We start from the raw sequence: 21,410 nt of genomic DNA, 5'->3' as shown, positions 1-21,410 counted from the left end.
GCCCATTTTTACTCGTTCTCGATTTTAAATTTTTCTAAATCATTTTCAATCCAAGATAATTTAAAATCAATATATTCTAATTGATTTTAATCAAATTTTTAGACTAGTCAAATTATCGGTTTGGTTGAGTACCTTTAGTAGGTTATAATAAGTTATTAAGTAGGAGCCAAATGGACTATGCCTTTTGATATTTCAACTGCGTAATCACCATAATGCTATATACTTGAGGCTTCAGCAATATCAATTCTTTCTTATGAACTGGTTATATCTATTATTCAATCCTCTAGAAATAAGCCATTGAGTGAGGTCTTCCCAAGTAAGAACCATAAAAGAAGATCAGGCGGATAAGCCTAAATAAAACTGATGTAAAGTCGGGTAACTTTGGAGACCTAAATTCTTGTAGCCCACTTTAGTCACAAGAAAAACTATTGATATGGACAACGGTTGCATTGCTACCTTATCTTTTTGGAGCCCTAAGGCTTAACATGTATCTGAGCCTGGGACTGTTGATGAGACCCTAGAGTGGCCCGTTAAGAGTCAGCCAAGAGATTAGGTTTTACTATTTACATTATTTGCCTCCATTTAGACACGAAGCGGCATAACTCTACCATACTAACTATTTCATTACATTTTTGCCCATAGAATGAAAAATTAGCCCATTTGAGAAAACAAAAAAGAATTATTTTCAAGCCACTTCTTTTTCTCCCTTTCTCTATTTTGTCTTCTCCAATTTAAATGTTAGTTTTGAATCCTTTATTTTGTTAAACAGGCTTTAGTTTTATTAGTTCATAATAACATCAAATTGAAAAGTTGAAATTCAACAAATAATTAGAATAGTAAAGGGTTTTCAAGCCAAAAGAAATTTGGGATTAACATTTGAATCCTTAAATTTCTGCTGTAATACTTTCCTTATGGAATTTTCTAAGTTTTGGAAAAAGAAGAAGAAGAAGAAAAGAATAAAGCACTGCACTATTAAGATACTTCAGTCTTAAAGTAGACATTCTAAGAAGCCACGATCCATTCTTCAATAATTACAGAACATGCATAACGACCAACAGAACTATCTAACGTATTCCCTTAAGCCTATTGAATTGTCTGTCCAAATAATCACAATTATCCCAAGAAAGTTGGCAATCACTTCTCAAATTGATGCTACTTTATAGAAAGATATGGTGGTGGTTCTTTTAGTAATGCCTTTGATAGGATCCACAAACTTAATCCATCCACCAGAAATGGTTTCGGGTATTGCTCTTTACAGCCCTCAAGGACAATGTTCAAGATTTGAACTCTAATCTCCTACAATAGAAAACAAGCACTATATGAATAAACTGTTATTAGTCCATTAATATTTCAATTTTAAGCCTAAAGTAAACCCTATTATATAACTCCGTTTTTGAATTAAGATTGATAATCTTGCATTATGTGATTTCAACATGATATACAAGCAAAAGTCTATCAACAGAAAATGCATTAAAGTGAAAGAAACCATACATAATAATTGAAAAGTTCATGAGCTTGAATTGTATATGAGTTTTTTTTTTTTTATCAAATCTATATAGAAAAGTTGAGTTCTAAAGTTGCTTAAATAAACTTTTAACACTTGTCTAATGAAAATTTGTTATGTGTTAAAATTTGTTACCATGGCATTATGAAAAGGCAAAATGCATTTATGCTTTTTGAATTTAAAATTTTAATTTTTAATATTAACTTAAAAATTTATTAACACGAGGAAATGATATAAAATTTTTCGATATTAAAATTTTTTTAACTGATATATAACTAATAAATTATTTTTTAAAATTAAATAATTTAAATAGTAGATATCTTATTTTATTTTAAGATTAGTTATAGAATATTTAAATAATTAAGATTTATTATTCTGGAATTTTATCTATAGTAATATTTTATATTTTTATTTCAATTATTAATATTTTATACATATAAATTTGTTATAGAAGAATATAACTTTAATTCTTTGAATAATAATAATAATGATAATAATAATAATAAGGAGACAACGCAACACACAGTAAATAACAAGTAATTTAAGTAAAAGGAGAGAAGATACACAAATTGATAAATAGATAGACACAAAATTAGATCAAGTGATATTATTGGAGGAGTTAATTTAAGATGGAAATATGAAGAGGCAGTGGAGCATATTCATGTTAAATAAGTAACAAGTGGCAATCCAACAGCCAAATAACCTAACAAAACGTGTATCTATCCTTAGCCAGTGCACAAACAAGTGGACCAACGCCAGTAAGAGGTGACAAATTTCACTTGCCACTATCCATTTCTTGCTCTATTTTCCTTCTCTTGCATTTTCATCCTCAGCATAACTCAAAACAATAAAAAAAGAAAAGAAAAGAAAAAACAAAGGAAATCTTTCCAATGGCATTCACTTCTATATCCCCATTATCCATTAAATCCGTAAACATATCTCCTTCATCCTCAAGATCTCCATACCATCTGCCCTCTCAATCCAAGCCATTTCACATACTTTGTCAACTAGCCACAGAAAGAGAAGACCGAATTCTTGGTAAGTAAATATACAGTGATCTTTACGGCTATATTAACCTTTTATAAGTTTCTGATGCTGACTGAGTTTTCCTTGAAAAGGCAGATTGTTCCACAACTAGATACAAGGTTCATCATTCTAAACCCAAGAACTGGAGAACATTAGTTTCAACTGCATTGGCAGCTGCTGCTGCTGTTAACTTGGGCTTTGGTTCGCCTGCTGCTGCTGATCTCAACAAGTTTGAAGCAGAGCTTCGAGGTGAATTTGGTATAGGATCAGCTGCCCAGTTTGGCTCTGCAGATCTCAGGTTTAATTTCTTCATGATGCTATTTTCTGCATTTTCTGTTGCGTTCTTGTTTGAGGTAAATTGAGTTTGCTTATTATTTGTTTGCTATGCAGGAAAGCAGTGCATGTGAATGAAAATTTCAGGTAGTTCCTTCCATTCTTTATTTCTTCTTTTGTCTATGAAATGCATCCATTTATCAAATTAGGCGAGTAAATTTAATTGCAAAATCATATATATAGAAGACAAATTTGCAGCATACATGTCAAGTGGAAAAAAACTGTCACAAAATTCACCAAATAATTGTCTTGTATAAGTGAATCAATATTACTCCTATATCATCAGCAGTACTATTGCTCTACAATGAAATGAAAATCTTGAATCATAATACTGCACCATACATTCATTCTACTTCTTGACTGAAACTCTATGACTAAATATGTTGGTTCTTTTTATGTGCTTACAAACATCTAAATTGCTGATACAGAAGAGCCAATTTCACATCAGCTGATATGAGAGAATCTGACTTTAGCGGTTCAACATTCAATGGTGCATACCTGGAGAAAGCAGTTGCTTACAAGGCAAATTTTACAGGTAAACTTGCTCAAACCCTTTATATTGTAGCATAACTCTAATACAATCTGCGAAAACTTTCTATTAGCTTTAGAAAATGTTCCCAAAAAATTATCCAAAATATCCACCTTCTCCCCTGGACTATATTTTACTAATCATGTTCTGTATATTTTGGTTTTTTGGTGTGCTTTTGGCCATGTTACCCACTGGTTTCGATTTGGATATCCTTTTCCTTTGTCTCCATGGACAGTCCCGTCCACCCAACAATGCTTGCACTATCACATGATGCCTAGGGAACTGCCAATAAGAAGGGTTACCTCTCGCGGTGCCTTCATACTATTCTGGCCAGCAAATTTTCCAACAAGACATTTGTCTTTGTCATTTTTGTGAACTTTCTTCTTCTTAATCTCCGAGCATTCAGAATTTGATTGCAACATATTACTTTGACCCGTAATTGCGGCATTCTTTTGACACTGATTGTTCCTAGTTGCCTCACCTTGCTTTCTGAATAGTGCCTTCTTAACATCAGGCATATTGTACTCTAGCATTGGTTTCTAAAGCAATAGATTCTGAGGCCACTCTAGAAACTTGTGGAGCAACTTTAATCTTCCTTCCACAATCTTGAGGGAAGCGTCGAACAGCTAAAATCCTTCTCTGTGGCATACAAATTGGAGCCACTATCTGTGCATTTTCGTTGGGAAACTCGGTACTTTGACAAACTGAAGCTTTTGATGGGCTGACCATTCTAGCATTATCCAGAGAATCTTGTGAAAATGTTTGTAGCAGTTCATCCTTTGTTGCTAATCTAAGCTCTTCCTTCTTCTCAATAGGAACTATTGACTTGCCATTAGGCTTTGGGTCATCTGTTGAGCCGCACACCTCAGACTGTACCAAGCTGTTCAACCCTTTTGAGAAAAATCTCTTACAACCACAGCCGATAGGAAAATGGCGAACAGCCAACCTCTTAGAACTCATTGTAGAAGAACCAAATCTATTTTCTAAATGCAATATTGTTGAATTAAATCCTTTATCTGAAGGTCATTGTCGACTGCTACAACTTCAACACTTTTAATAAGTATCTGCACTAGCCGATAATTTCCATAAATAAGGATAAATAAAACCATAAACCATTAAACAAAAAGCACTATGGGAGGACTTAAACAAGAATGCTAAACAATTTCTTCCAATATTAAGGTGGAAGAAATGAAAATAAAAAAATACAATATACAACCATCACAATTACCACTATATCTAGCAGTCCTATCTACATTATAAGAATTTAATAGCAGAGGTTCTTTCTTTTAGTTTATATAACCTTAAATAAGTAACATATCTAACAAACTTAGTTTCTCCTAGAATTCCCTCTTCCTATGAAGTAGGAAACTAAAGGCAACACAAATTAAGTCCTTGTTTAGAAGACATCATGTGTAAGAATTCAACTCAATCCAATTCCTACAAAACCGTGTCAATTTTGGCATGATTGTGTTTCTTGCAAACTGCTTCATTGTTTTTAAGATAAAGGAACTACAAGCCTACCAAGCATGAAACTTAATCAAAAAGAATTTCTTGTATTTTAGACTTTCCAAACAACAGTAGAGGCAATACTTTGTCTTGAACACATAATTCGATCAATAAACCATAATGGAGTGATTTTTAAAAAATAGATATAAAATCATTCCACAAGAAAAGATCCAAATGATGAAGTAGACGAGACAAAATCAAGAAGAGAATACCCATAATAGTATGCGTAGATCAAATACAGGAAAAAAGACAACCACCCAGTAAATAATTAGAGTTGATGGGAAAAAAGAAAGGGGAAAAATCTTTCTTTCTTGTGAAAAAGGATTATAACTCGATCGTAACGAATAGGAACGTCATAGTCATGCCATAAACAGAACATCAATAAGACTGTAAACAGAAAATATAGCCCAAGTCTAAAACCCAAATCAACAAACTAACCTTTTTTACTTTTAATTTATTCGTAAAGATTGAAGAATTTAGTTCCCCCAGTCTCTTGATATAAGGACGGCATTCAAGAACGAGGACGTCCGCAGTTCACAAGCACACCCTTCTATAAGAATCCCCAGTCACCAATTTATTTATTTCCTTTTCTATTTTTATTTTAGGATTTTTAAATATTATTTCGTAAAATGTTCCTTTTCTGAAAATCATTTCTTATTTTGTTCATATATATCTGAATAGCCCGATTCTGTCCGTTGAAACACCCTGCGTCAAAGTTCAAAATTCAATGATCTTCTAACAAGATGGGACAATGTCCAAATTAAAATTTTAATTTTACAAGAAAAGCTTAATGCTTAGCCGTGACATGAAAAGTACTACAAATCCAAAAACATCTATTTCCTATTCAATTATAGTTGAATCTTTTAGAAATTTAGTCTTGAAAATTTTCTTTTCTTTTGAAAAAAAAACTACTTGTTATTGTTACTTTTAAAGGTTGAAGTTTGTTCAAGGGCATCGCATTGCATAATACAAATTAAGAAAATTTGAAACTTGTAAATAATATGCTTTAATTATAGGCATAATCATCACGTGTATATATATAGTTGATTTATGTGATTTAATTGAACTAACTGTTTTAGCCTTCTATCTATGATTCGGAAATTTGATAGATTTTAATATAATTTTAGATATTCAAATAATGATATTTAATGGGTGGTGGAATTTAAATCTCATAGAATCTAAAAGAAAAAGGTAATGTCATTTTAATAACTTTTAAAGCGGAAATGAGATTTAAAAGTTGACTCCGGACCTATTTGAGGCATGTAATAGATTATTAATAGGTTTTAGCCGGTATGAAGTGCTTAAGCTTACGAGTTGCTGTAGCCCGTAACATATATTCTTAAGTTCCACTAAGCTAATTAATTGATATATTTAATAAAATCATGATTAACAAGTTGTCAAAAGTGCTGAATTGATCTATTACAAATGATATTAAAGCCATGCCTTCTTTCGGAGTTTAGAATACTTCAAGTGGAACCTGATTTGCTTATGATCCACATTCTAAATTGTAAGAAGAAGTTGTCTTCTTGTTTTTGTCCTGTTTCATGATTATATTGGGCATCATATGGAGCACCCAAGTCTGGTCTTGGAAGAATGATAATCCCTTGCATCTTTTGCTCTTGGACTTCTAGAAGAAAATGGCCTCGTTAATTTGTTCATTTCTTTGACAACTAACAGGTGCAGATCTGAGCGACACCTTAATGGATCGAATGGTACGACTCGAGATCCTTTACTCTTCATACATAATAGCATAGTTTCATATATTAGGATATCCCATTTTGAGAGTTGTTTAATTACTTGAATGCTTGTTTCCCAACCTCCAAGCATTTGGTAGCGGTTGCTGGCCATGGGATGTTTGATTTAGTGCTGCAATTGTCCAAATATAAACTTTCCATCTTTTAAAAACAGCGAGGACAATGAAAACTGATGCCTGAGGCTTCTGCCATTACTTAACAGGTTCTCAATGAAGCTAATCTCACCAACGCAGTGCTTGTTAGATCGGTCCTCACTCGAAGTGATCTCGGAGGTGCCATCATTGAAGGTGCTGACTTCAGTGATGCTGTTATAGATCTCACACAGAAGCAGGTATCACTCTTTACATTTTTGTTGCTTAATACATGGCTGCTAACTAAGACTTGTTGAGGTTATTTTTCCTGCTTAATGATCTTCAAATTAAAAAACTGTTAAATGTCCAAGTGATTCGAGTTGTTTCTTTTTTCCATAGGCGCTTTGCAAGTATGCAAATGGAACAAATTCGATCACAGGGGTAAGCACCAGAAAAAGCTTAGGTTGCGGAAACAGCAGGCGAAATGCATATGGCAGTCCATCTTCTCCACTTTTAAGCGCTCCACCTCAGAAACTACTTGATCGCGATGGTTTCTGCGATGAAGCCACTGGTCTTTGTGATGCAAAGTGATCGCATGACACTTCACTGACCGCATGGGAAACCATCCTGTATCCATGTAAATATATGGAAATCAAAATCAGAATACTGCTTAATTTACTTGAGAGATTATGAATGATACAGCTACGAAAGTTGGAAAAAGGAGAAACAGGAATTATCAGTTATTTTTTGTTATGTTTTAAACATGAAAAGATAAAATTTCCAAATCGTTTCTATGAGTTGCATATGCTGTAGTCTGCAGATCGTATCTATACCCTTACCCTTTTGTCACGGAAGATTTCAAAGCTCAAAACTGAATGCCTAGAATCGTGAAGTACAGTTTTGGGATCTGTTTTATTGCAGGGGTTCCATTGTTGGACCGCCTCCTTATATATATATATGTATATATTTTTTATTCTTGTAAATTAGTATTATTATTATTATAAATTATATAATATAAAAATATTTAATTAATTAGTATTATAATGTGATAAAAAAATTGATTATCTTATAAGTATTTTTTATCGTATGGGAGAAATTTATATGATATTATATGTTTTATAAACTTAATCAATAATTAGAATCCAAATGAATTTATATAAAATTATAAAATTTCTGAAATATTTTTAATGATGCATTATTAATACTAAATTTTATATGTTTATTTTATTTAATTATTATTTATTAAAAATAATTTATTTTAATTGAATAATTTATTTATTTATTTTCTAGGATAATTTAATTATATTAGATTAATAATTACTTAATAAGAATATTACATATATATATATATATATATATATATATATATATATATATATATATATATATATTGTAGGAATAGAAATTTCAAATTAAATCTGTGTATTATTAGTTTTATCTAGTTACTAATTTTAAATTAAATTAATCCCACTAAATTTAAACTCTAAATCACCTTGCCCATATGAGATTAATTTGTCAATATATATGCATCCCTAAATCGTAAGATATATATATATTGCCGATACATATGCACTTCTTCTAACTTAAAATATTTATTCTCAACAATGATTAAGTGTCTTTTATATACATGGTTAAGTGTATTACTTGCTTAATTTAAAAGAATCTATTCTTACCATAATTACACCTTCTTAATTCATAATAAGGTTCCATTTGGACATTATATTATATATACTTGCAGTCATGCTTAATTTAACCCCCTCTTTTATATCTTTATAGCCAATCTAGTTTCTGAATTTTTTAAATAGGCCCAATTTAGCTTTTTTTTTTAGAGAATTATTTGCACATGCTATAAAAGTATAATTTGGCTATCTAACATTTTTTGGCTATTCAACTTTTTGCGCGAATTCAATTGGACATTTTCTAGAAATAATTTAATTATAATTGATTTAATTTTTTTAATTTAAAATTTATATATTAAATATTTATTATGTATGTTTGGTTTTTAATTATTGGTCTAGTAAATAAAGAAGTTAATGTTGGTGTGATTTAATTCTGATGGTAGTAACTTTAGTATCTTAGATTGTGTTGTTTGATCTCATGTAGTAATAGATTGATGTGTTTGTAAATATCCGTGGTGATTATGCGTTAAATATTTTTAATTGAACAGTGGAGGTAATAATGTGGAGGCCAAAGGCATGGTGATAGTGTTAGGATGCAAATTACGTTTATATTTTGTTTTATGGTAATATTGTTGGTTATTATTTGTTCTTAAGGTATCACGGTGGTGGAAAAAAGCCGGTGGCAGTGACAAATTGGCTTCGATGGATTTAATAAAATTATAATAATTTAGAATTTTACTTTTACAATAGAATAAAAGTTAGTCATTTAACTTGTGGTTAGGTTTTATCTTTATAAAATTTTAATTTATATGAATTGCTGAGTCAGCAATTAGAGACGGTTTCGGATCTGTTCATGTGGTCTAAAGGTCGATTTCTAAGTGTTAGTAGTAACTAAAAACCCATAATTACTTATCAATGTGGGATTAGATGTTATAATTTTGTCCCTTAATTATTGTCTGAGCTTAATTTAACTATTTTTTCATGTTTTTATTACAGCGCGTCCAATTTATTGGTTCAAAATAGAGTTAAATTATTGAACCTATTAAAAAAAAAAAGGAGCTAAACTAGTTATAAAGGTAAGAAAAAGGCCAAATTAGAACTTACTGCAAAGTTTGAGGTCAAATTCAACATTATTCAGATCCTTTATAAACACAGTTTCAGGAGAGTTTATCTGGAAGGAGGAAGAAGCATTTAGTCTCTAAGCCGCAAAGCTCTGCAAAACGCCTCCAGACTACAAAAATTTCGCAATATCACATCCAATTGAGGTTGTGCAAGTTCTAGAGAACACCTTTAAGAAATAAGACTACTATAATTGCCTTCATATAAACTATAAAGACTTTAACAAGTTATATCCATCACTGCTCAGAAATTAAAAACTTCATTCTCTGATTATAGAATAAGCAAACAGTTTATACCTTTGGATTACAAATTTTCAGATCAAGTCCAGAATTTTCAATTTGGGATCAAGTTATTCAAGCCTTTGAATTGCAAATCTCCATTTACACTCAGATTACGACTCAAAAATTCCAATAATTTCTTTTCTAAAAAGAGCAAAATCAGAGAAAACTGCCTCCAAATTGTCAAGAATTAAAGGTATGCAAATAAAAGTTGGCAACTCTATACAACTTCTTAAAAACCAAGACTCATGCATCTACTTCACATATACATATTAACAAGTACTTAAACCTTCACACTACTAATCTTCAAAAGTCGTATTCATCGCTCCCCAAACATTAAAAGCCTATCCAACTCAAGAATAGGCAAACAACTTATGCCCTTAAATTACATATCTTCAAATCAAGTCAAGAGAACCTTCCATTTTGGAATCAAGCTATTCAAGCTCTTGAATAAATCTACATTTACATTCGGGAATAAGCTAATCAAGTTCTCAGATTTCAAATTTGCACTACAACTTTATAAAAAAAAAAAAAAAAAATCAATCTTCTTTCTATGAAAAGAAGAATTAGAGGATTATTAAATTCCTTGTTAAATTTTTTTTATTAGAAATTGTAACTGCTCATTTATTTAATCCAAATTAATTATTTGTTACACCTTTTTTTTTTTTACTTCAAATTTCAGTACATAAAAGGATATGTATATATAAAACAAGAAGAAAATAACTTAAATGTAGGGCATGTGCATGTGGGACATGTACACAGTTGAGTAATCATTGTTAGGCCTGCATGCTGGTATCTATGATTTTTTTAGGGCTTTCATGTTGCCTTATAATTGTTTCTTCTTTTCTCTCTAGATATTGGAGGCATGGCAAGCCAATTCCATCCCAGATGAAGGGAGAAATCTCATGCTAGCTTCCTAATGTTAGATATATCTCAAAGTTTTAGCTCTTGTAGCTAGGCAAGTTGAGACACACCCTGCTCCAAATAGAAAGCACGGTTGTCTGCTTCAATACTTATTCCTATCAGTTTCCTGCAAGAAAATTTGGTTGCTGAGAAAATTTGTTAACATCTACGAAGAAATTTTAAAGAAAATATAAGAACAGCAGGGTTCGTTTTTCCATTTTGGGTAATATTTAGTATTCCCGTAAATCAGATTTTATATTCATGCAATTCTTATACTTTCAGATTTATAGCAAAACAAAAGAAGGAAAAACAAGTATCTTAACCAATTATATTTCTTGTTATTTCAATATTGATTAATTCATAACAAAGAGGCAGCATAATCCATTCAGCTATGTTAATTTTTTAAATTTAAATTCGTCTAATTTCATATTTTAAATCAAGATTTAATTTATAAGTGAAAAGTTCAAATAAAATATACTATATAATAATTATGTGCGGATTCTTGCTGATAATTTTTGTCTAAGAATGATCAATGCCATTGGTTTAAAGAAAGATTATACTATTATCAACAAAATCTAATACAAGATTCTAAATATTATGCTATCTTTCATGAGATTTAATGTGAATTATTGGTTTCCCAATAATTAGAAGGCAAATCTTAGTTTCAAAAAAAAAAAAAAAAAACAAAGGAGGCAAATCTTGAAAGGTAAAGGTCAACTAATAAAAGAGATATCTAATATTAATTAATTATTAAGGATAAAAGGCATTGTGTAATATGATGTCATGGAATAGAGCACAAGTACAGGCAGATAAAGCCTGTATCTCAACTCTCAAGTCAAGCATCGATGAACTATTAATTAAAGGAACCAATCAAGTTGGCTTACTCTTTACTTTTCCTTTTATTCAAAGTGGACCATAAAGAAAAGAAAACGACCAAGAAAAATGTAAAATAATGTAATAAAAACATATGAATCAACAATATGAGAATTTGCTGTCTCCTTGATGGGTTGGCCCTCAAGTGTTGCCAATCAAGGAATGTGCCCTCTTTCCCAGTCATTTCTCTTTCCTTTTTTCCCTTCCCAAGCGACAAATATATATATGCATGTCTTTCCTAAAACCCACTACTTCTCATGCCAAATTGAGAGCTCTTATCTGATCAGGCCATCAACTAGGCCACTGCTGCACCTCTCTTTCTCTGTTACTATTTCTGCTGTCTATACTTTTAAGTAGATACTACCAATCATACCGTACATGCATAACTTGTTTGCTACCAATTTGTATAATTAATTGCTTCTAATACATAGTAGACTATTTAAGTAGTAATTAAGAATGGATTTTGCTTCAATCATACTAAAATTATATATTTTCAAACATGTTATGGTTTCGAATCGTAATAAGATCTCATTTAATAAGAAAAAGAAGTCTTACATCCAAGAAATATAAGAAATAATTCTTTTTGTGAAAGGCTACATTTTTGGTATCATATAAATGTACGAATAATTTCAATTTAATAAATAATTAAATGTTAGCAATTTTAATTTAACTTTTTGTAGATCATACTTAAAAATAGTTCCTGTATAAATTATATATTGGTTGTTACAAACTGTTCTAATAAGAAGATGGCTATTTATTTTGTTTATTATCAAAGCGGCTAAACATTTTTGGGCTCAATTCTTGTCAATTAGCGTTTATTTAACACCAGGGATAGACCTGACTTTGTAGACTTGACTTGATATATTTAACCTAGTGAAAGGTTTATATTTTAAGTCTTTAATTTAATTAGATTTTAAGTTCCTAATTTACAATTAAAAAAAAAGGTATACCCCTACACATTATCGTAGATTCATAGATAATATAGCTGAAATTAAGGGAGAGGGAGTAGCTACTTATATGTTTACAGTAAAAATTTAACATAGAGTACCTATTAATTGCTTATAATTTCAGGATAAAGAAGATTAGACTTAATATTGAAATACATGAGTGACAAGTCAAAATTAGGAGGTTTCGGCTCCGAGAACTGTGGAGGTCTGGAATACAGTGACTAAGGAGTCACTGTAATAATGGGTGCCTCACATGGAAGCTGCCGTATTATCTCACATGGTCAATCATTCATGTTATCTTTGCTTATTCTACAAACAACATTTTTAATTGTAAACCCTAATTATTCACTCACACACATTGCATCAATGCGCATGTCTTGCTTATTTTTGAGCTTTGCAAGGACAGTCATATTGTGGTTGTGGGGGAGTGCTTAATTTATATAACTCCTCTATCCTCACTTGAGATGAAAGATATTGAAGAAAAAGGCAAATTTTGATTCTTTTTTTATTCATAAACGATTCGTAAAAAGAAAAAGTTATATGAATGATAAAGAGTGGATTTTTTTTCTCTTTTATACCTTGAAATTTGTGAAATCTACAATTGTTTTTTTACAAGTAGACATTTTTGTTAATGCCATCTTTTTCTTGTTTTGAACAAAAAAAAAACAGCTATAATCAAGAATGACTTGTTAGGTGATCAAGAAAATAAAAATCCCAATTGTCCTGAATTACAAAACGCAAGAAATCATACAAGTATTCAACAACATCCTGTTATTTTTGCATTAATTACGAACAACGCGCTAAATCTGTGGTTCTGAAAGGGCCAAGAAGTAACACTGAAAAATTTGGCATAAAAATCTAAATGAGAAAGGACTGCATGTCAAAGCTGGTTAGCATAAAACTCTTCTTTTTTGCCCCTTATGTCTCTCTCTCTCTCTCTCTCTCTCTCTCTCTCTTTCTTGATGAGTCCTTGAAAGCACGCCCACTCATTATGTCGCTTGCCTTGGGAAAATTTTCATTGCTTTAAATTTAATGCTCGATTCAACCCAAGTAAAGAGTTTGTGTCCACCAGGTCAATAACAGCCAAACAAACATACTTTTCTTTCTAGTTAGTCTTGTTGCCCATAATGAAAGCTCTAAAGTTCATGTGCTTTCCTCCATATCCAGTATTTAAACCCACGTAAACTTTTCAATATCTATTTTAATGCGGTCAATACTTCTTCTTCTTCTTTCTCTTCGATCATCCACATCTCTGGCTAGCTGTTTCTCGCACCCCAACTTAAAGAAGCTGATGAGTTGGGTGATTGAAGTTTGGTAATCTTTTTACATATCCATTTCTTGCGTGCTTCTCAACTTTGGTTATCGATCTTGAAGATTACGACATACAGTGGGCATTTATTGGATGGACAAGAAATTGGTATGTGTGACAAGAAAAGGAGCTTCAGGTTCTTAGTTAACCTTCTTGCACAGGTATGTATGTATTTGTGAATAAAGTGGGGAAAAGGTTCTTCAGATTCTAAAGATTTGCCTAATTAAAGTTCTCACCAAAGAATTTACTGTAACAGGCTTTCACTAGCATATACAACTAGCTGCATTTTTTATTGAATTATTTCAGTTGTTAGGGACGCTTTGCACACTAGACTAGCAACTCCATTCATAGCTTTCATTTGAATTATACTTTGAGTAATATATATATATATATATATATATTGTGGATGTTAGTATATAAACCAAGACGTCTAAACTTCTTTAGCTGAAACTAATAGGGGATGATTTTGGAGTTCAAACTAAATTAAAGGTAAGGCAGCAGCTAACTTAAAACAATGTAGAATGTCATTGGGTTAATAGTTTAGCAGTTGATTTTCTGCCTCATTGTTGGAAATCTAGGGTTTATAGGACCCCTGCAGTCTCTTCCCCTTAAAGAATTTCTTTTGAATGTGAAATAATTAGAGTGTGTGAAATCTTTTTAGGTTAAACATTCCTTTAGTATAATAGTAGACAACTAACAATCCAAATAACTTCTTGTGAGCATGCTTTGGATGAAATATATTCATCTAGCATTGGCTGGAAACTTGGTCGTCTACTCCACAACCAATTCCATTTCATACCCTGAAATTTCTTATTGCCAAAATAAATACCTTCGGTTTCCCCAAGTTTGGGAGTTGGGAAAATACATACCTACACCGAGTTTAGCCTGTAGCCATTATAGTTTGACATTTTTGGGTCCAAAGATATATAACTTTTGTTTCATTTGATATCTGAATTATGATGTCGTTTCCGACATTTTCATAGTTTTCAGCAATTTGATATGTCAGCATCCTTTCTGTATTTTCTTTTGCTTAAAAGATTTATTACTAAAAAACACTGATAATGGCAGCAGCAATTGTACCATATAACTTGCAATTTCAGCGTTTCTTGCATAAGGAAAGAAGGGGGAGTTCGAATCAAGAGGAAGGATACTTTCTTTTCAACTTAGATTCTGAATAGGCACTGAAGATAAGTCAATATGGAAAAGTGCACCCCTAAAATTACCCAAAGAGAATTATTGCTAACAATAAGCACAAGCTGTTACCGTTTATAAAGCAAAGGAAACAAGTCCTCATTTCATTACAATATTACAGGGACATATGTATATATAATCTAAATAGAAAAAAAGAAAAAGAAATAACAATATAAAAAGACCTTCAAATCTGAATTGAAGGCAAATACATTCAACGTTTAATAGCTGAGTCAGTCCCCAGGCAAAGCTTAGCAATTCATACGCAGAGTACTAATTTATTTGCGTTTTGCAATTTGTACTCTATATAGTAGATCCTTCTACTTATCATCAATATATATATATAATATTATCCAGTGGACACAATAAGTCCAATGGATATGATGGACACAATAAGTCCAATGGCAGCTAATGCAAATACCATTTTAGTTTTATTATGTACAGCCTCTTTGATCATCATCAAGAAGTCTTTTCATCATATAAACTGTAATACCTATAATTAATTAGTATGCATCCTCTAGTAACTATCATATATATTTATATGTATATTCTCTGATCATTTCCATAGATCAATTTGGCAACTTGATCTGGACGTCGAGGCGTATTCCTGCACAAGTTCAGGCCTTTTTGATTCATTAGCAAGCAAATTCATCTGCTGGGCCACATGAAAGGCTGCCGCGGCGGCATTTGAGTAGTTGCCTTCCTTGGAAGCATTATCCTCATGGCTCAGCTGAGACGCGACGAACTTGTCAAGAACCCGCCAATCAGTTACTTGATCTACAGCTTGCTCACCATTGTTATGGTAAATTGAGTTCAAATTTTGGTGATGGGTTTGTTGAACTTGTTCTTCCTGTGTAAGAGTTGAGGACTGCAAGGTGCTCCCATTGTTCCTGTCATAACCATATGGAACTACTGAGCCGCAATTCGCGCTGGCAGCTGACTGTGGAACTTTAGGGCTCTCTAGTTGAGGAAGCTGGAGGAAAGGGTCATGAGGTATACTGTATTGCTGTAATTCAAACTCTTGCTTGCAGGGATAATGATGAAGGAATGTTGCATAAGGTTGAGTTATTCGCCTTGGAGAATCAAGTTCTGGCATGAATGAGACCTGGTCATCGTACCAACAGGGAGAGTCATACTCGCCAACTTTCCTCACTGTTGGCATTCTTTTCTTGAAAACCCTGCACACTACCCATCCTTCTTCCTGGTGCAACAACATTAATACCTTATTAGGGACACTATTTATACCTTAATTATGCATTGCTTCATCTATTGGTTACTGATAAAATGTTCAAGAAATAAAGAGTCTAAAAGAAAAGCTACTACTATCAAAAATTCCGAATCAAATTTTGCGTGATTCTTTTTTAATATATATTTAGAACTTCTATAGAGGTACATTTTCCCCTTTCTTTTCTTTTTCTTTTTGGTACTTCAGAAACTTTTGAGGAGTATGAGATCCTCCTGCCCTTCTGCATTACGAGGTAGGCATTCAACTATTGAGCTCAATGGCTACACTTTCTAACAATTAAATTTAGGATAATATTTAACTAATCAGGTATATATGTCGCAATGAATAAGAAAATGTCATGTATATATATAAGTATTTTATATTTTAGATTAGATGATTGACATATATTTAATTATTTAAAAATATTAATAAATATATACCAATCATCCATCAGTTTGGTATATAATTGAGAAAAATAAAATTCTTAGATAGACTCAGTCTACCATGTTATCCGTAGACAAAACTAATTACATATTGACATGTGGTATTATTTATTAACATTAATAATCCATGATTAAAAAAAAAATCAATCAACACAAATGCAACAATTAATAGATAATATCACATGTCACTATACAATTGGTTTTTTCTACAGATGGATGGCATGGTAAACTAAATCTACCTAATAATTTCTTGATGAGGAAATATATCTAAAGTAGGTAAGATTTTTTCATTGGTTTATTAAAATTTCTATAGTCCATAGGTCTGGTTTATTTTATAAATAAATGTATGTTGTCATAAGCTCTGTGATAGTCCAATCTTTTGTATTGCAACAGTTATTACATCATAAAGAACTATTCATACATCTTTGTCAAAGTATAAAGGAGCTCAATGTCCTGGATTCAATTTTTAAAGCAAGTAGTTAAATCTCATTTCAGGATTACAAAGGTCAAATACAGGATCAGAAATTTCATAGCGTGAATTATCTTATTTCACTTTCCTTTGTGCTATTATATGTATATGTTGTTGTTCATGTAAATATGAACTTGTACTGAAAAATAGAAAAAGTTAGAAAATTGAATACGTGCCTGAGGAGTTCCATTTTCATTTGTTTCTAGTCGATATTCATGCATGATCCAGTCAGACTTTTGTCCATTTGGAGCTCTACCTTTGTAGAAAACTAAGGTTTTTCTCATGCCAATCAAGCTATGCCTCGCATAGATGGCCTTGTCTCTTCCTGTAGCTTTCCAGAACCCAGCTTTTGTTGCTCTATTAGTTCGAGTTCCAGTCGGATATTTCTTATCTTTGTGGCTGAAGAAATACCATTCATTCTGCTCTTCAGTTCCTGGAATTTTGCATAACTCTACAAGAAAAGAAAACAAATCAATATATGAAGCTAGAAATTTATTGACACTGTATCGTCATTCGCGATAATAGTAGAAGTTATATAACCTTGAAGATCCCATGGCTCAATCTTATAAAGATCAACATCCTTGATAACATCAAGATCAATCCTTTTTGAAGCTACTTTTTTTCTGAGATAGTAATCAACAAGTTCCTCATCCGTTGGATGGAATCTAAAGCCTGGGGGAACATGCGAAAAGGCATTCATACTCTTTCACAAGAACTAAGAACCTGCAGTAAAATATGCCATATGATCATCAATGTTACAAGCTTCAAGAGCTAGAATAGTAACACCAAGATGAACATTCAATAATGTAATGATTTTGAACTTGGACTTCGTAACATAATTCAGGATCATATCTGTCTCCTATTAGACAAGAATTATCCGAAAGAGATATGAATTAAGTTTGTGTTTCCCAAGTTTTCCACATCCATTTCAAGTTCTATGATTTATGTTTGCTATTGTCACAGTAACATAATGCTGACCATAAAGGTATTGCAATGACAATGATTAGACAGACATACTGTTGCAACACTACGTCAACAAATTGGAAAGGAGGTTAAATTTCTTAACATCCAGTAAACTATTAATCATTGTCTTTAACTAATCCAGAATTAATGTCTCTAATTTTGGAAACTTATTTTAACAGTACTTATTGAACATAATAAAAAGCAAGCAATCTCGTCAACCAAGATCAATGAGGGTCTTATTTCATAACCACAATTCTGTAAAATTATTAATAGGTTTAAGCCATAGTGCTTTGCCTACTTGAATAGTAAACAAGAAATGAACTGTCTTAGTTTAAAAAAAAAAAAAAAGGGAAAAATGAGTGTAATCCTTATCTGAAAGATATATTATGCAATTATTTTTAAAAAACTTATGCCTTTTAAAAAAAAAAATGCTTACAATTATTATGCTGCAAGTAATAAAGGATTAACAAAAACGATTGAAAAAATATACCAGTTGAAGAATCGAAAGTATTTTTGGTTAAAATAAATATATGTATATGTTTCAAAGTCAAGCCTATGTTTTCAGAGATATTTGATACGATTTATTTAGTAAAGCTAAAACCAGAATATAAGAGCAAAACCGAGATTAATTCTAAGAGGGAAAAGAAAAGGAACAGATGGCCACTGTATAATTATATATATAGAGAGAGACAATTTACCTGAGAAGAAGTCTACTTAAACAGAAATAAAGAACCACAAATCATGTGGCATATCAAACTATTTAATATGAAATCATATACAATAAAAATTAAGTTTTTCATTGAGCAAAATGGCATAATTTAATTAACAACTGAAATTTGATACTGCAAGCATATTTAAGGAGCTCGATAATCTCAATAAAGAAAATAGAATATAGATTAAATTAAATTAAATTATCCCATAAGTTAATTAACTTTTGGTTATAGAATTTAAGTTCACTCGAATGCCCTCAGTTAGAAATGAAACCCGAAAATAAAATTAAAAAATTTATCTCACACATGACATGAATGAAGTTTAGTAAACAAAAGAAAAAGTGTTTTCTCCACTCAGAAAAGTGAATGGTGGATAGGATAGGGAATCAAAAATTTGATAGCTTTATTTTGTGAAACATGCAAGGAGGAATTATATAATCAAATGACAAAATTATTATAGAACATCATATGCAAGATGTCACCTTGTACATGATAAGGATAGTCAGTGTCCTGGTATATATATCTAGATAAGCCTTATATATATATATATATATATATATATATATATATGTGGTATAACAATTTTTCAACAATAAACAACAGCAACACATAATGAATATGCACCACAAACAATGCAATTAAAGATTCATCCTGCAAACAAGTGTGAATCCTTCAATCTTAATAGAGAAACGAAAGGATCGACTCTAAAGCAATGAAGTAGGAGCACAATAAGTGGGATCTAAAGCACAAAAATCTTAAAATGAAGAAGGAAAAACCATATGATAAACAATTAGAAACTCTGGAAGAACAGATCAGTCTTGCTTGCCCTTTGTTTATATATGCATGGAACGGAAATATACCAGCAGAAGTAGTCTGATCAAGCTCAAATATAAAGAGAAAAAAGAAAAAGAAAAAGAAAGAAAGGTAATTTGTAAAAACTTGATGTTTTGTATCACTAGATATATTAGATGAAAATCTTGCTATACTTTTGCTTTGCTTGAAACTAAGGCATCCTCCGACCTCAGTGATTATCATTAGGAAAAGAAAAAAAAAGGTTACAAAGAAAAGTAAATCATGAAATGAAATAAATCAATCCAGAAAAGATATAGTGCACCCATAAGAAGAAGAAGAAGAAGAAGACAATTAAAATATAGCGTCCCACCTTGACAATCGTCCGTAGAGTAATACCCTAACCGAGTGAAAACTCCTGCTTTAGATCTGCTTCCGATCGACTTAAAGACAAGAAACACTTTAAGCTGCAGCTTCTATCACTGTCTTTTTTCAACTTTTGTGAAAAACTACTGAACCAGACAAAAAAAGAAAGAGAACGCCAGAAAGGAAGGGAACAAGAAAGATGGAATAAAAAGTGTTCCTCGGGAATTGAAGTAAAGTCCAACAAGTGTTTGTACAAAGGATCGAGAGAGTAGAGAAGAAAGAGAAATCAGATCCCGAGGAAGAGAAAAGGCAAAGAAAAGGAAAAAAGAAAAAAGAAAGGAAGAGAAATGGGAGAAGAGAGAGAGAGAGAGAAATAGGGTTAAATAAGAAGCAAAGAAACGGAAATGAGTAGAAACACACACATGCCCTAATAATACATCTTTCTATCTCTCTCTCTCTCTTTCTGCTTTATCTGTTAAGTGGAAGCTTGATTGCTGGAAAAGCTTTGCGCCAAAAAAGGGAGGCGGATAATGCCTCAAGCTATATGCTTAATCGTAAGAGAGAGACACAGAGAAAGGGTTTCACTTGAGCGACACAGAGAGAGAGAGAGAGAGAGGAGGCGGCAACCTCCACCAGCAACTGACAGAGACAACAGCAAGAGAATGTTCAATATTTGAAGTTGAAAGAGAGAGAAGTGCAGATGTGAAGATCAGACGGTGACGAAGAGTTAGGAGTACTGCTTCTTTAAAAGGACTTGCTTTTCGCACGACAAATAATAAAGTATGTTGCACCAAATATATATAAAGTATATTTTATATATATATATATATATATAAAGAGTAGAATAAATATCAATCGGGAAAATAGTTTGAATTTAATTAATCATTTATTAATTAATATATTCATGTAAATAATGATAATCGATTGAGGGATGATATTTTTGGGTGCTATACTGGATTTTGTAATCGTAATTATATAAGTGTATTTGTCCACTTCAATCCGCGTGGTGTACACGATCAGACTAATGATGATATATTGTATATTAATTACTTTTTTCTAGATGTTGGTTCTCTGTTGCAGGGGACATACGGGGCTAGGGTTTTGCATCTCATTCCACCCTTTTCTTTTCACATTTCACCTACTCTTTATATATATATATATATATATATATATATATATTATAAAAACAATAATAAACCAATTCCAATATTGTTTTGTGATTCCCTCTATTACATCAATTTCTTTTATGTGCATATGAATTTTACATTCTATTTTCATAATTACTGAGATAATTTGTTATTTAAACAAAATTTCAAAAATATTATATACCAATACCAATTTCTTTTTGTTTAGTATATAATCCACTATATATATATATATATATATTCTTTATCAAATGTAATAGCTATATGATGTTGTACAAAATATTCTCGACAATTTCTTTGCAGTCAAGATTGACTAATATTTGAATAACTTTATGTTTATT

General features: G+C 31.5%; 2 protein-coding genes across 3 annotated transcripts; one reads left to right on the top strand and one right to left on the bottom strand.

Annotated features, from left to right (window-relative positions):
- Window positions 1-2,209: 2,209 nt before the first annotated feature.
- On the top strand, window positions 2,210-7,520 carry LOC8279864 (thylakoid lumenal protein TL20.3, chloroplastic). Of its 2 annotated transcripts, none has more exons than XM_002532526.4 (7): window positions 2,210-2,542; window positions 2,627-2,828; window positions 2,921-2,950; window positions 3,292-3,398; window positions 6,576-6,610; window positions 6,855-6,983; window positions 7,123-7,520. In XM_002532526.4, the coding sequence occupies exons 1-7, from the start codon at window positions 2,395-2,397 to the stop codon at window positions 7,312-7,314; spliced, it is 843 nt and encodes a 280-aa protein (XP_002532572.2). In that variant the 5' UTR covers window positions 2,210-2,394; the 3' UTR covers window positions 7,315-7,520. The 2 variants fall into 2 exon arrangements, with proteins under 2 accessions (XP_002532572.2, XP_048230247.1); XM_048374290.1 differs by having other exon boundaries at window positions 2,401-2,542; window positions 2,623-2,828.
- A 7,690-nt stretch (window positions 7,521-15,210) lies between these two features.
- LOC8279865 (NAC domain-containing protein 7) lies at window positions 15,211-20,881 on the bottom strand. Its single transcript, XM_002532525.4, has 4 exons — window positions 19,932-20,881; window positions 17,637-17,819; window positions 17,273-17,547; window positions 15,211-16,160 (listed from the first exon to the last, which is right to left on the bottom strand). Exons 2-4 carry the CDS (start codon window positions 17,794-17,796, stop codon window positions 15,516-15,518), a joined length of 1,080 nt encoding a protein of 359 aa, XP_002532571.1. The 5' UTR covers window positions 17,797-17,819; window positions 19,932-20,881; the 3' UTR covers window positions 15,211-15,515.
- Window positions 20,882-21,410: the final 529 nt, after the last annotated feature.

The sequence above is a fragment of the Ricinus communis genome, chromosome 5, assembly GCF_019578655.1.
Source record: "Ricinus communis isolate WT05 ecotype wild-type chromosome 5, ASM1957865v1, whole genome shotgun sequence".
NCBI classification, from domain to species: Eukaryota; Viridiplantae; Streptophyta; class Magnoliopsida; order Malpighiales; family Euphorbiaceae; genus Ricinus; species Ricinus communis.
The sequence above is the reverse complement of the archived record's forward strand: the minus strand, read 5'-3'. Positions and strand labels throughout refer to the sequence as shown.